The following is a 13900-nucleotide window of genomic DNA, read 5'->3' as shown; positions in this document are numbered from 1 at the left end:
TAATTATGTTTCAGTGAATACAATTAATCAGCACTGAAACAAGGCCCTAAACCTAAATTGAGCGTTCTTCTCAATATTTTATAAATGATAGTCATTATTAATTAGCTCTTAATCTAATAATATTCATCTCACATGTTGTAAGAGGTTTAATTATCATATGATCTCATTGTTATAAGACGTTATTCCATCGATTTTCACGAAGCAGAGAGTCGTGTTGATTTTGGATCGTCATTTTTTTTATTTTCTCCATTATAATAGTTAAAAGAGGAAATGCAAGACTTCAGAAAAAGTTTAAGTGTGGAAACTGGAAATCACTTTCATTAGGGTTAGGGATCCTATTCTAGTATTCTCTTTACTCTTAGGCTTTTAGCTGCGATTAGGGTTAAAACGAAAATACAGAAAATCTACAATTTGTACGGGGATGATGATGAGAGTTGAGAGGCTACACCACGTGTAGGGGTGAGTGGTGGTCATATATTGACCCTCTCTAATGCGAGCAGGTTGATGTCAGTTTGAATGGTGCTTGGCCTTTTCTTATAATGGTACTCTACCCTTACACAGTCTCTCTCTCTCTCTCTCTCTCTCTCCCTGTCTCTCTACCGTCACAGAGTCTCTCCCTCTCTCTCTACCCTCACAGTCTCTCTCTCTCTCTCTCTCTCTCTCTCTCTCTCTCTGGGGAGCAGTAGTGGTTTGAATAAGTAGACTCAGATTTGAACTTTAATCTTTGAAGATTTTAGATGGTGCAAAATCAATCCTTAACCTCTCAAAAAGGTTGAAAATTTTAAGACAAAAAGAAACAATACAAAATAATACATCATAGCTATAGTTATAGGGTAAACAGGTACCTCCATCTTTACTTTCTATTTTTCTTCTTCCCCTCTTGATGCAAAAATCCCTCATGATACAAAAACCCTCTCCTCCTACAAAACCACAAAAATATATGCCAACAATATCAAATACCACTTAAAAGCCCTAGATCCTTTTTAAGGTAACCCCATTCATTAATTACCCTTTTCCTAAATTAGCTATAATCTCATTGAGATTTGACTGGTTTTGAACACCACAGGAACACTCCACCAAATCAAATCCACCCTCCATAAAGAACCCATTCCACCATTTTTTCCGTTCTCTCTCTCTCTCTCTCTCTCTCTAGGTTTAGGGGAATGCTGCATGCATTTTGATGATGGCTGAACAAGGAGGAAATGGTACTAGCCGTGTGATCATGAGGGACTACAGGAAAGGGAACTGGACAGTGGGGGAGACAATGATTTTGATAGAGGCAAAGAAGATGGATGATGAGAGAAGAATGAAGAGAACTGGTGGTGGGGAAGGTGGTAGTAGTGGTGGAGGAACTGATCAAACAACAAGATCAATGAGCAAACCAGCTGAGCTGAGGTGGAAATGGGTGGAGGACTACTGTTGGAAAAAAGGTTGTTTGAGAAACCAAAACCAGTGCAACGACAAGTGGGACAATCTCATGAGGGATTACAAGAAAGTGAGAGAATATGAGAGGAAGATTACTAATGTGGGAAAAGGGAAAGGAGAAGAAGGTAGTGCATCGTATTGGAAGCTTGAGAAGAATGAGAGGAAGGAGAGGAACTTGCCTACAAATATGGTGCCTCAGATTTATGAGGCTTTGGTGGATGTGGTGGAGAGGAGAGAAGCTGCTGCTGCTGCTGCTGGTTATCAGATTAGAGGTCATGAGGTGGTGGGAGGAGCCTCTGTTTCTGGTCCAAATGTTGGGATTAATCCAAATATTGGGTATGGTTTGGAGAGGCCTATAATTAATACAACTAATGTTCATCAGCAGCCTTCTTCTTCACTGCCTTCTCCTCCAGTTTTGCAACATCATCATCATCATCAAATCTCAGTTCCAACAATTGCGGCATTGCCACTTCTTCCACCTGCTCCACTGGCAGCCCAACCACCACCTGCTCTCCCATACGCACAGGTTATGCCCACAGTAGGTACACACACACTCTCTCTCTCTCTCGACCAAACTTGTGAAGAAAATGCACAAGTTATTAACAATTAGCTTTACAGGAAGAGTTATTTGGAGTGTCAATAGCAGCTCCTTAACGTTAATATGTTTAATTACTCTTGCCTATGAAGCAAAAGCTTAATTAAGCAACTAATCTTTGGAATTATATATTCCAATCAAACCACATTTTCTGTTAAATTTTAGGCCAATTTCTCCACTAGTAAAAGAATTATTTGTACTTTATTATGTCATGAAAAAGAAAAAAGGGTAGGGTACTATTGATAATGATTGTGTGCATTGAATGGTAATGATTAATAATATCAGATTTGTTGAATTAGTGCAACAACATTTTTACTTTTGGGAGCGTGTGAAATGATATCAGATTCCGATACAAGTGAGCATTCAGACTCGCCAGCTAAAAGGAGGAGGAGGGCAAGTGGAAGAGGTGGCGGTGGTGGTGAAGATCAAGGAGGAACCAGTGGAACTGTGAGTGCAAGCATCTCAAGTGAAGTGGGAACTGCCATTGCCAGAGGTGCTTCCATGATTGCAGAAGCACTTCAGGGCTGTGAGGAGAGAGAAGAAAGGAGGCACAGAGAGATGTTGAATTTGCATGAGAGAAGGCTACAGATCGAGGAAACTAAGACTGAGATCAACAGGCAAGGCATTAATGGCCTCACTGATGCCACTAACAAGCTTGCAAATTCCATCCATGCCTTGGCTTCCAACAAGAACCAACAGCCACCTCCAAATTGATAATTAGATTATTATTATAATCCTAATTAAGATGCTTTAATAATTTCTATTTATTTATATGATCATAAGATAGAAAAAGAGAGAGGTAGAGATCTCATTGATCACATTTGGTTGATTAATGTACATAATTTATAAACCCATTTGTGTTTTGAGTTCAAGTTTTGGATTCACTTACTAATGATTCTAATCATATGTTGTTTTCCTTACTAACTTCTCTCACTCAAATACACAATGTCTAGCTCACACTTCTAGTAATTACCAAGTGATTTTACTTGATCACCATGGACTTTCCAATTCAATTTGGAATGGTTTTAATACTCATCACACCATTTAACTTACGAGAGTAACTTGCATGATACAAGTACATTATTAATGTGATATCCTAAACTAATGATACACAATAGCGATGTAATCTTAAATTTCAAGTAGACGGGCCACAGGCCCACTCCAACAACACCAATATTGTCCCCACTTGGCCACCTGCTCAATCTGTCAGATGTGGGGTTTTAATACAAAAGGCATCGGGGTTAGTTAGAGTGAGGTAATTCTATTTAAAGGGCTTGTTCTCAAACCTTCTTGCCGATGTAGAACAGATGAATTCTAACACTCCCCGCACATAAGACCCTATTTTATAGGTCACACGTGAAGTTTCACACATCGGCAACCATATATTTTATGTGTCACACGTGAAGTTCCACACATTGCCAACCACATGTAAATAAGCCGGGGCTCACCTATTCGCGCGAGGCCAATGGGGACCCACTTATTCACGTGGTAGTATGGGCCCGTCCTCTTACTCTGATACCATCTTAAATTTCAGGTAGACGGGCCATGGGCCCACTCTAACAATATCGATACTGTTCCCACTTGAGCACCTGCTCAATCCGTCAGGAGTGAGATTTTAATACAAAAGGTCTCGGTGTTAGTTAGAGTGGGGTAATTCTATTTCAAGGGCTTGTTCTCAAGCCTTCTGCCCTATGTGGGAATTAGGAATTCTAATACTCCCCAGCACGTGAGATCCCATTTTATGGGTCACACATGAAGTTCCACACATCGACAACCACGTGGAGCCAAGCGGGGGCTCACATGTTTGCACAGGGCCAATGGGGACCCACCCATTCACGTGGCATCTCTTGGCCTACATGGAGCCAAGTTGGACTCACCCATTCGCGCGGGTCAAAGGGGACCCACCCGTTCACGTGGCAGTATGGGTTTATTTCTTGGCTCTGATACTATCTTAAACTTCAGGTAGACAGGCCATGGGCCCACTCGAACAACACCGATACTGTCCCCATTTGGCTACCTGCTCAATTCGTCAAGTGTGGGGTTTTAATACAAAAGGCCTCGGTGTTAGTTAGAGTGAGGTAATTCTATTTAAATGGCTTGTTCTCAAGCCTTCTAGCTGATGTGGGACAAAGGAATTCCAACACTGCCCCGTACTTGAGACCCCATTTTATAGGTCACACGTGAAGTTCCACACATCGACAACCACGTATTTTATAGGTCATACGTGAAGTTCCACACATCGGCAACTACGTAGAGCCAAGCGGGGCCAATGGGGAACCACCCATTCACGTGGCATCTCTTGGCCTACGTGGAGCCAAGTCAAGGCTCACCCATTCGCTCGAGGTCAAATGGGACCTAACCGTTCACATGGCAATACAGGCCCTTTCCCTGGCTCTGATACCATATTAAGTTTTAGGTAGACAGGCCATGGGGCCACTCCAACAACATCGATATTATCCCTACTTGGCCACCTACTCAATCCGTCAGGTGTGAGGTTTTAATACAAAAGGTATCAGTGTTAATTAGAATGGGGTAATTTTATTTAAATAGCTTGTTCTCAAGTCTTCTGCCCGATATGGGACATATAAACTTGAACATGTAATTGTGCCACATCTTTTATCTCCTATAGTCATACAAGTTAATTTCTTAAAGCTTTGAAAAAGCATAATGCAGATTGTTTATATTCATATTATACATGGAAATTAGACACACAATATTATGCAATTTTTTCCCAAGCACTCTATCGTACATATAAAATCAACTCAATATAGGAGAGAAGTTAACCACAATATTTAATATAAAATTATATATAATATGATTGCATAGTGTATGTCACGTGGTGAAAATCGAAGTGGGGATTGAGCATTTTTCACGTATCATTTATGAGGTACAGATGTGAGAGAGAGAGAGAAGAGAGTACTGAGCAGTTAGTAGTAGTACTGCATAAACACAGAGAGAGACAAGTCCTTCCCAAAAGACTGGTCAAAGGCGACCAGTCAATGATCCCTGTGAGGGGGTAGAGAGAGAGAGAGAGAGAGAGAGAGAGGAAGGATGCCCTTTGGACATTGCAGTGCAATTACCAATATACCATCCATCGATCCTTCATCCGTCATATTTTGTTGGTATTATTGGGGGTTGAATCAAAGGAGGAGATGTTTCTTTTCATGTCTTTCTCCTCCTGTCCTCTGTGCGTGTGTGACTGAGATAGAAAAGAGAAGGTTGTTCTTGGTGGTGGTGGTGCAAGCTGCAAATGTAAGATTTCAGGTGTGTGTCTGTGGTGTGAGACCCACGGCGGAGGTGGCGGCGACGGCAGCGGCAATGGTTGTTATTAGCTTATTATTGTTTAATGAGTAATATTAAAGAGATTAAATTTATATTACAAATAAAAATAAATACGTTTATTAATGTTTAGATAATAAATTAATTACCAACTTTTATGTTTCTTAATTTTAAAAATTTTATCTTTAAATTTAATCCTTTCGCGTTATCTTTGGCTAATTGGCAGTCCTACCTCTCTGTGTGCCTCTGAGTCTCTGACAAAAGGAGTGTACTAAAAGTTCAACTTTTTCACCTTGAAGAGCATCCCATTCACAGCCACAGGAAGGAGCTAGCTAACCTCCTCGATTATATTGTGCTTCTTTTCAGCCTTTTCACCTTTTCATATAAAAACACCTACATTAATTTACAGTACCATTTCTTTTTCAAGTCAACTTTTTCCTAATTATATATTGTTAGAGCTTTATTCCTTCTCCAATATTGTTAGTATGGAGAAATTAAATATGAGCTCTGGCCAGTCTGGTACTACGATATGTTTCATGGTTTCGTATGCATGATTTGCATTTTTGATCGAGTTTATATCAACGCGTTTCTTCTGATTTTCAAGAACGTGTTATTTCTACCATCATCATCATCATATTATTAACTGTCATCACCCTTCAACCACGATCATCACTATCTTTATCGTCTCACTACTGCAACCACCACCATTGTCAGTGTCATCGCTACCACATCCCATCTTGCTGCCATCACCATCTTCACATTCTTCACCCCCATTGCCCTCGTCAGGGCCACCACCACCTCCACCATCCCCACCACATTACCCTCACTACTACCATTGCTACAACCACAATATCTACCAAAATTACTCTCATCTCAACCAACATTTTTACCACCACTGCCACAGTTACTATCAAACAAGAATTTTGGAATTTCAAATATAGGTACCAAACGTGTTTTCAAGCCTTTCACTCTTAAAAATCACTCTTATAAAACTACCAAATACATTCTTAAATCATAAAAATGTAAAATTCTATTTGTTGTTTTCGTTTATAAAACAATTTTAAAATATCGTTATGCAAAACATTAGCGGACGGGGCCTGAGTTCTCAACGCCTAATTCATACACGTCACATGACTTTTTTAAGTGAGTCATATCACCTTTTGAAAAAAACTCTTTTCCTCTCTGAATTCCATAGACTTCACCCCTACGTTCCTTGACTCTTCATTCTTACTGTTTTCTAGGCACCCTCTGATGTACATTAAGAAAAGAAAAATAGTTTGAATCAGAATACAGAAAGTTGAAGAGGAAGATTCCAGACCATTAAAATAATTCAACTCTTAACATCAAAACTTTATACGATAATTTTTTTTTAACAAACGATATTATTTATACTAAAAAGGAGAGAGAAGTGAGCTAAACCTTATAATGGACTAGCAATAACGTGGTTCAAATTCGTCTTTGGCAAGAATCGAACCTAAGACCTCTCACTTACAAGTGAAGAGAAATATCAGTAGATCGTAATACTAAATAGCAACTTTACACGATTGTTTAAGATACAGGCCGGTCCATGAATTTGTTGGGCCTAAACTTGGCAGTCCAAGCCCGTCCAAGGAACCCATTATCTTAAACAAAACGTGCCCAAGTGGAAGCTGAGCAGACAGGCTGGTCGCCCTGGTTGGACCGGAAAGATGAAAGAAGATTATTTCGTCTCTTACGCTTTGGCACGCGGAAATTTTCGTAAAATACATTTGCTTCAGTAGAGGTCTTCGTATTCGAGGAGAGAGAGAGAGAAGGTTGTTGGTATACTTGGCTTGGCTTTTAGGATCCTTTCTCGATTTGCCTTCTTCTTCTTCTTCTTCTGCTTCTGCTTCTGCTTGCATCAAACCCCATCTTTCCTTCTTCGTCAACGTCTGCGTTCTTCTGCTCCAGATTCTGCTTAATTCTTTTGATCTCCAATTTTCAATCCATCGCACTCATGGCCACCACTGGGAACAAGAACATCAATGCCAAATTGGTATGTGTTTCTGCTTCTGAAAAAAGCCCTTTTCTTGAGCTTGCTTTCTGTTCAATTTCGTCAAACTTTGCGATTCTGATTGGTCTTTGATGCTGTCCTGTACTGGGTCCCTGTAATTTCAATTGGGTTTTAGGAAATTTTGTGAATTTGATCGGGTTTTGTGTGATTCAATGATAATTATGACGTGGGTTTGGTTTGTTTTTCGTGGAATTTGTTGTGATGATCAATTACTGCTGTAGTTTCTGGATATTCTGATTTGGGTCTTATTTGATTTTCAGCTGTTATAATTTTCAGACGATTGCGTATTTTTAGGCCAGTTCATATTTGGGGTTTATGTTTTGTTATTTGTTGATTTGATTGCGTTAATTAACATAAAGGATGTGGATTTACAATTTTTTTATTTTTGCTTTTAAACCCTGGAAATGGAAGTCAAACAAATACAATATCTTTGAACACAGAGATTTTGATTTTGTTTTTCGTATTTGAATTCCGACTGCAATGAGAAAAATGGGACTGAAAGCTTATTAGGATTTCTAGTTGTTTCGACCAGAAGTTTTACTCTTTTGTGGTGTTGTTTATCTCGGTCTAGCTCTGATATTTTGAGGGTCTCCGAGAATACAACATACTGTGACTTAGGTCTCATAGCTTTCTTGCTATATGATCATGTAAGTAAATGCCTGAATGCTAAATTTTAACCAAAACCATACTCACAAGCAAAATACAAATACAAAAGTCCATGTTACAATGAAGGTTGTGATTTATCGAAAAATGTTCCGTTAACTTAGGAATTATGGATATGTAGGCATATGTATTTTAGCATTATGTGGTGAATAGGTTTATTTTTGCTTAAATTATTTTTCTTTGGGTATTGCATGTCGTGATCACCACAGTGATGTTTGATATTCTTCTTCAGGTGCTTCTTGGGGATGTTGGAGCTGGGAAATCAAGTCTGGTGTTGCGCTTTGTAAAAGGACAATTCGTTGAATTTCAGGTTTGTTCTATATCTTTCAAAGGAAGCATTTTCTTTTTTTTATCCATACCTTTACTTTTATAGTATGTTATTACAGGAATCAACAATAGGTGCTGCCTTCTTCTCACAAACATTGGCTGTAAATGACGCAACCGTAAAATTTGAGATTTGGGATACAGCAGGTCAAGAGAGGTACCATAGTTTGGCACCAATGTATTACAGAGGAGCTGCTGCTGCAATTATCGTGTATGATTTAACAAATCAAGTGAGTATATTCTGACAGCCCATTTTTTATATTGTTTGGAATTTTAGATTTTTATGAAATTTATTTCTTTGTTGGTGGCGGATTTGTATTCATTCACTAGAGTTGAAGGATCTTTAGTCTTCCCTAGTTGAAGTTTGTTTTCTCTTTGACAGCTTTTCATTTATTACCAGCTACCACCTAGTTACCCATATCGAATACATCTTAAACAGAAGTTTTAACTTTCCTTCTCTTGTAGGCTTCATTTGAGCGAGCAAAAAAATGGGTTCTTGAACTCAAGTCACAAGGTTAGTAACTTATGTATGCTAAATTTTGGTACTGGCTTCCTTAGTTTTGTCTATGTGACTTTAATTTTTAATAATTTTATTTATTCCCGTATGACAAGGTAACCCAAACATGGTTATGGCACTAGCTGGTAATAAAGCGGATCTGGTAGAGGCCAGGAAAGTGGCAGCAGAGGTAATTCATTATTTTGTGCTTTCCTTTTTTTTTTTTTTTTTTTTTTTTTTATTCATTGGTTGAACTTTATATCGCTTGATTTTTCAGTCCAAAGCCTTCGTTTTTGAAAAATGAAATAGCTTTTCAAGATTATTTGAATTTGAAATTTAAAGAACAAATGAATATATTCTGGAAATCCTTCGTTCTTCGTATATAAAATATGCTTATATTACCTTTGGTCAACATATTACAGTTCCATTCTTATAGTAATATCTTCCAGTTCTCTATTCTGCACTTATCATATGATATGGTTAACTACAAGCTGTCTTTTTCTGTCTCCTTTCCTTTTTCCAACAACAATCACCACCACTCCTTATCCCACTAAGTGGGGTTGGCTGTAGGAATCCTAGAAAGTTGGAAGCAAGGGTCCCCTCTTTCCGATGTTGATTTTTAGTTTTGAAAGTTTGAAGCAACAAACCTATTTCCGTACACTTCTGTGGACTGTAGTCCATGTAATCCAGGTTGTGTTTCCCAATTTGCGGTACTGGACTCCATTTTTCCCAAACTAGTGTTTCAGACGTATGACAATATGTGGGAAGAAGATATAAATAAAGTGAAACTGATGTTTATATTTGTTCCTTCGAAGAGGTCACTTTTTGAGAAAATGAACAAACCGAAGAATCTGTATAATAAAGTATGGCGATTAGGGGAGCTAACTTGACTAGAATCTGTTTGTCATAACTTGCATATTCATTCATTCTATGTTCTGCTTTATAACTGCTGCTGTTGCAGGATGCACAATCATATGCTCAAGAGAATGGCCTTTTCTTCCTGGAAACCTCTGCAAAAACTGCAGACAATGTCAATGACATTTTCTACGAGATAGGTACTTTTATAGGGTCTTAGCGTGTACCCCTTTCAGCGCAATGAATTTACTGTTAAAAATGGATTTACGCATGTCTTTTTGCTTGTTTGGTTTATGTTATAATGTAATTTAGTGATCTGATTATGGTTTTCGTCTGTTTTTGGGGTAACAGCAAAGAGATTACCTCGAGTGCAGCCTGTGCAGAACCCTGCAGGAATGGTTCTCATGGACAGACCTTCTGAAAGGGTGGCAAGCTCGTCCTGTTGCTTATAGAGCTTCTGTGGTGCTTTCGGTCACTGCCTGCTTGGTATTTCCATAATAGTTTGCGTAACTGACAGTGGAAAATTATGAATCAGCTACCGAGTTACCCATGTATGTGTACATTTATTCAGATTTGTATATGGATGTTATTGTTTAGTTACCTTGAACAAAGTGTGAGAAGCATATGGAGATTGGTCTTTTCATGTAATGAAATGGTTACTCGCAGTTTGAAAATACTCGGGTTTGGTAGCGAATAATAAGAAATCCGATTCCTTAAAATTTTAGCGAAAACTATAAACTCGGTCCTTGTTTCCAGACATGGTGCAAGATTTCTGAAGTGCTAGGATGGTGGCAAGTTTCAGCAACTTGAAAATTCTATTGCGGTTTAATGAAGCAATCCTTCCATGTTGCCAAGCATTTGTTGGGAAGGGGTACGCTGTAAAAATTTGGTTCGCATGTGGGACTCGCATACAGGGAAGTTGTGAACTAAATTCCCCGGTCTGCGACGGAAAGCACATCCTTTATTTAACCTTTTCTTTTGCAAGATATTCTAAGTGGTTTGAATCTACGGAGAGAAGGATTCAAACTTGAGGGCCATGGTACGGTTCCAACGGTTCTCTTTTCAATGTAATAGAGAGATCTTTTCTCAGTTAGAACTTCTATCAATGCTGTGAAAGAACCTTCTCTTCTTGTCCAACTTGCCTAATAGACATTTGCATCTTTTATTCGACCATTTGCAGGCCTAAAACCAAGTCTAATCACACCATGCTTAATGCTCTAGTTTGTTCCTAATTACTTCAAATTCGTTCATTTCCTTGCACAATGTGAAAAAAAATGTTTTTCGTGTATTGCTTATTGAAATGGCTTCTCAAAACAGCATAAACTTTTCCCAGATTTTAATTCTATTATTTGTAGAACATAATAGCATAGCCACCAACATGCTTACAATTTTGAGTACATTGATATTTTTACACTAAGGGGAGGGGGCAAAGCCACACAATAGGCAACTTAATTTGGTATCGAATTCGCTATCCACGAGATTCGAATCCAAAATCTCTCACTTGCAAGTGAAGAGGAATATCACGAGACCGTAGTACTGAGTGGCACCAATATGCTTACAATTAAATATCTTTAAAGCAGCAAAGGGTGCTTTACTGCAGTTGCGAGAAGTAATAACGTTTATGCACCATGGGACGGGTTCAATCCCCCTCCCTCTTAACATTTAACAATTTAACACACTAAAGCTTATCATTCATAAAAATAAAATAAAAAATCTTCAAAATTGTAAATGACGCTTTATTGCAGTAGTGGAAAATAATCATGTATATGTATCCTTGTGCAGGTTCAATCCCCACCAACTAACTAAATATCTTCGAAGCCTTGAGAAAATTTACATACTTATCTTCGAAGCCAGAGATTCCTTGATTTTCTGTGGCCACATAAACTAAATTTCACCCATCGGTTATAGAGAATACTGCTAATTAATGTTACTCCACTTCAAGTTGTTCCCTTGTTACCAAGCAATTGGAATATAACCAGCTCATTTTCTTGACCAATCTAAAGGGCAAATATATGGAAGGATCAATTTAACAAGGATTTGCGGATGCACTCTACTCTTTACATTCAAGTTTGAATTTCTCTTCTTAAATTATCTTGTAAGAAAATAAATTTAATAATAATTTAAAAATTACCACAATCTTTTTTTTTTTAACAACTTGGAAATAAATTACAATGAAGAAATCGACGGATCTTAAAACCATACATGTCAAATTTAACCTTAGAAAGGACAGAGGTAGAAAAATTATCCAAACAGGTACAAGATTGAGAATAATAATGACCAAAAGCACCAAATCCGTAACAATCTGGCTAGTTTAATTGATCTTCAAACAAAAGGAAGTATTAAAGAAATACATTATGCAAATACCAGAACTGCCAAGCCTTGATTTATTTTGTCTGCTGCAAAGCACAACTGCATAACAGCAAGAAGCACCATACCATCAACTCCCACACAGCATGGGGTTGCTTAGTTTTTGTGAAGTCCTTGAGAGGCTGCAGCAGAAGCACAATCCATTGGCTGAAACCCAATTCTCTCTTTCTCCAAGTCATACACAACCTCCACATTTTGTTGTTGGAAGCTCCCAAACACCCCAGCTGGCCCATAATCTCCATCATCCATTACTTGGAACAACAAGCATTTCACCACACTGGAGTTTACTGGAGCTCCCATGGCATAGAAGTGATTTCCTTGGGGCAAAACAAGACTCACATTATTCAAGAAATGGAAAGTGATTGGGGGAAGGAGTAGATCATCCTGGTCTATGAGAGTATTATTCATTGTGTGTGGGACTAAATAACAAAGATCAAAAGAGGTCTTTGTCTCCATTTCCTTGGCTCTAGGATACCAAATCACCGACTCAATAACGGAGAGAAGGTTGGAGTAAAATGGCTCAGGCAAATGAGTGTAAGTGGTTCCTGAGTCAATGAGCATGCCCCCATTGCCTTGCGAATCAAACTCTCTCAAGCTTGAGGGCACTTGTGTAACTGTACTAGTATTACCTATTGTGATGGCCTCTAGACCAATGTAGTAGTTGCTAGGGTACATGGGACTCTTCAACATTGGAGTGAATTGCAAGTTTTCTTTTGAAGAAATAGCAACATCTCCTATGACTAGAGGACTTGAAATATTAGGGTTGTTTGCATACTTGAAAGCCAAGAAGCAATGAGAGAAGCCCTTCTGTAGAAACCCTAATTGGAATGGGAGGGAAAGTGCTCCCCTACCAAACCCTGCAATCCCAATAGGCTCTCTATAACTAGCCCAAATGCACCCAAAACAAAACTTTGGAATTTCCCTAGTGACGACATTATTAGGGGTGCTACTAATTCCATGAACCCTTAATGTGTCTCTACTAAGTGCCCCTTGGACAACCCCCCCTGCGCCATAAGTGTAAGCAAATGAAGGGCATGGTCTCGGACATGTGCCTTTAAGAAGGGTAGCAAGTGAACATCCGACTATGGTGCACGGATCGATGGAGTTATCCGAGCTATGGATGTCAATGCAAAATGAGCTACCACAAAGGTCTCTAAGAGATGAAGAAGAAGCTGAAGGAGAGAAAATGGCCATTAGTTTGTTGTTCCTATAGTCATCACAATCCATGCAAACAAAAGAAAGATTGCCACAAGGAACCCAAGTTAGGTCACTCCCAGTATCCATATATACTTCGATGACTTGTGGGGGAGTCCCTAAACTAAGAGGTATCAGATACCCATCTCTCACTTCCCTCAGTGGCTCGATCATGTCTGACACTTGTGATGGCATCTTTTTCGAGTAAGAAGATGCTTTCGGACTTGGGAGGGAAACCCGAGAATGTGTTAGTCCAAGCACCAGGGAAGTAGAACTGGAGCGATGGCTGGCTAGGGTTTGGGTGAAATTCAAGAATGTTGCTATGGCTAGAAGGAAAAGGAGGGTGGTATTGGTGAAGGGTGTTTCCATTGGGATCAATAGGTATAGAGACAAGTGAACTCCTTAGCATGCATAATACCTATATATAGAGGCCATTCAATGAGTTAAAAGGTAGATTAACCATCTGATGCATCGGGGTTTTATCATATATATGGGGTAACAGATGTTTATGATCAAGAGGTTCTGAATTAATATTGCGAGTGTTTGCTACACCTACGCAGGCACATGAAGGGATGTATAGCATGCATGCATGCTCTGATAATTCACACCCGCACACAAACGTAAACACTTACACACCACACACACACACACACACCAGAGAACATTAAAA

The 13900-nt window shown here is 38.9% G+C and overlaps 3 protein-coding genes across 3 annotated transcripts; 2 read left to right on the top strand and 1 right to left on the bottom strand.

Moving 5' to 3' along the window:
• The first annotated feature begins 788 nt into the window (after window positions 1–788).
• Window positions 789–2908, top strand: LOC103933261. The gene is made up of 2 exons (XM_009342930.3): window positions 789–1967; window positions 2364–2908. The coding sequence occupies exons 1-2, from the start codon at window positions 1181–1183 to the stop codon at window positions 2732–2734; spliced, it is 1158 nt and encodes a 385-aa protein (XP_009341205.2). The 5' UTR covers window positions 789–1180; the 3' UTR covers window positions 2735–2908.
• Window positions 2909–7166: 4258 nt separating this feature from the next.
• LOC103933259 (ras-related protein RABF2b) lies at window positions 7167–10343 on the top strand. Its single transcript, XM_009342926.3, has 7 exons — window positions 7167–7313; window positions 8227–8304; window positions 8381–8548; window positions 8784–8832; window positions 8931–9004; window positions 9776–9869; window positions 10021–10343. Exons 1-7 carry the CDS (start codon window positions 7275–7277, stop codon window positions 10119–10121), a joined length of 603 nt encoding a protein of 200 aa, XP_009341201.2. The 5' UTR covers window positions 7167–7274; the 3' UTR covers window positions 10122–10343.
• Window positions 10344–12132: 1789 nt separating this feature from the next.
• On the bottom strand, window positions 12133–13503 carry LOC108866031 (probable aspartyl protease At4g16563). Its single transcript, XM_018643989.2, has one exon. The coding sequence runs from the start codon at window positions 13423–13425 to the stop codon at window positions 12133–12135; it is 1293 nt and encodes a 430-aa protein (XP_018499505.2). The 5' UTR covers window positions 13426–13503.
• Window positions 13504–13900: the final 397 nt, after the last annotated feature.

Source organism: the organism of the source record quoted next, unplaced genomic scaffold (genome assembly GCF_019419815.1).
Source record: "Pyrus x bretschneideri cultivar Hongxiangsu unplaced genomic scaffold, Pyrus_bretschneideri_v1 Contig19, whole genome shotgun sequence".
Classification (NCBI taxonomy): Eukaryota; Viridiplantae; Streptophyta; class Magnoliopsida; order Rosales; family Rosaceae; genus Pyrus; species Pyrus x bretschneideri.
This window is presented reverse-complemented; position numbering and strand designations above follow the sequence as displayed.

Coding starts and splice junctions, on each gene's coding strand:
- LOC103933261 (XM_009342930.3), top strand. CDS start 1,181: ATGATGGCTGAACAAGGAGGAAATGGTACTAGCCGTGTGATCATGAGG. Junction 1,968..2,363: donor ACAGGTTATGCCCACAGTAG/GTACACACACAC, acceptor AAATGATATCAG/ATTCCGATACAAGTGAGCAT.
- LOC103933259 (XM_009342926.3), top strand. CDS start 7,275: ATGGCCACCACTGGGAACAAGAACATCAATGCCAAATTG. Junction 8,833..8,930: donor TCTTGAACTCAAGTCACAAG/GTTAGTAACTTA, acceptor CCGTATGACAAG/GTAACCCAAACATGGTTATG. Junction 9,870..10,020: donor TGACATTTTCTACGAGATAG/GTACTTTTATAG, acceptor TTGGGGTAACAG/CAAAGAGATTACCTCGAGTG.
- LOC108866031 (XM_018643989.2), bottom strand. CDS start 13,425: ATGCCATCACAAGTGTCAGACATGATCGAGCCACTGAGGGAAGTGAGA.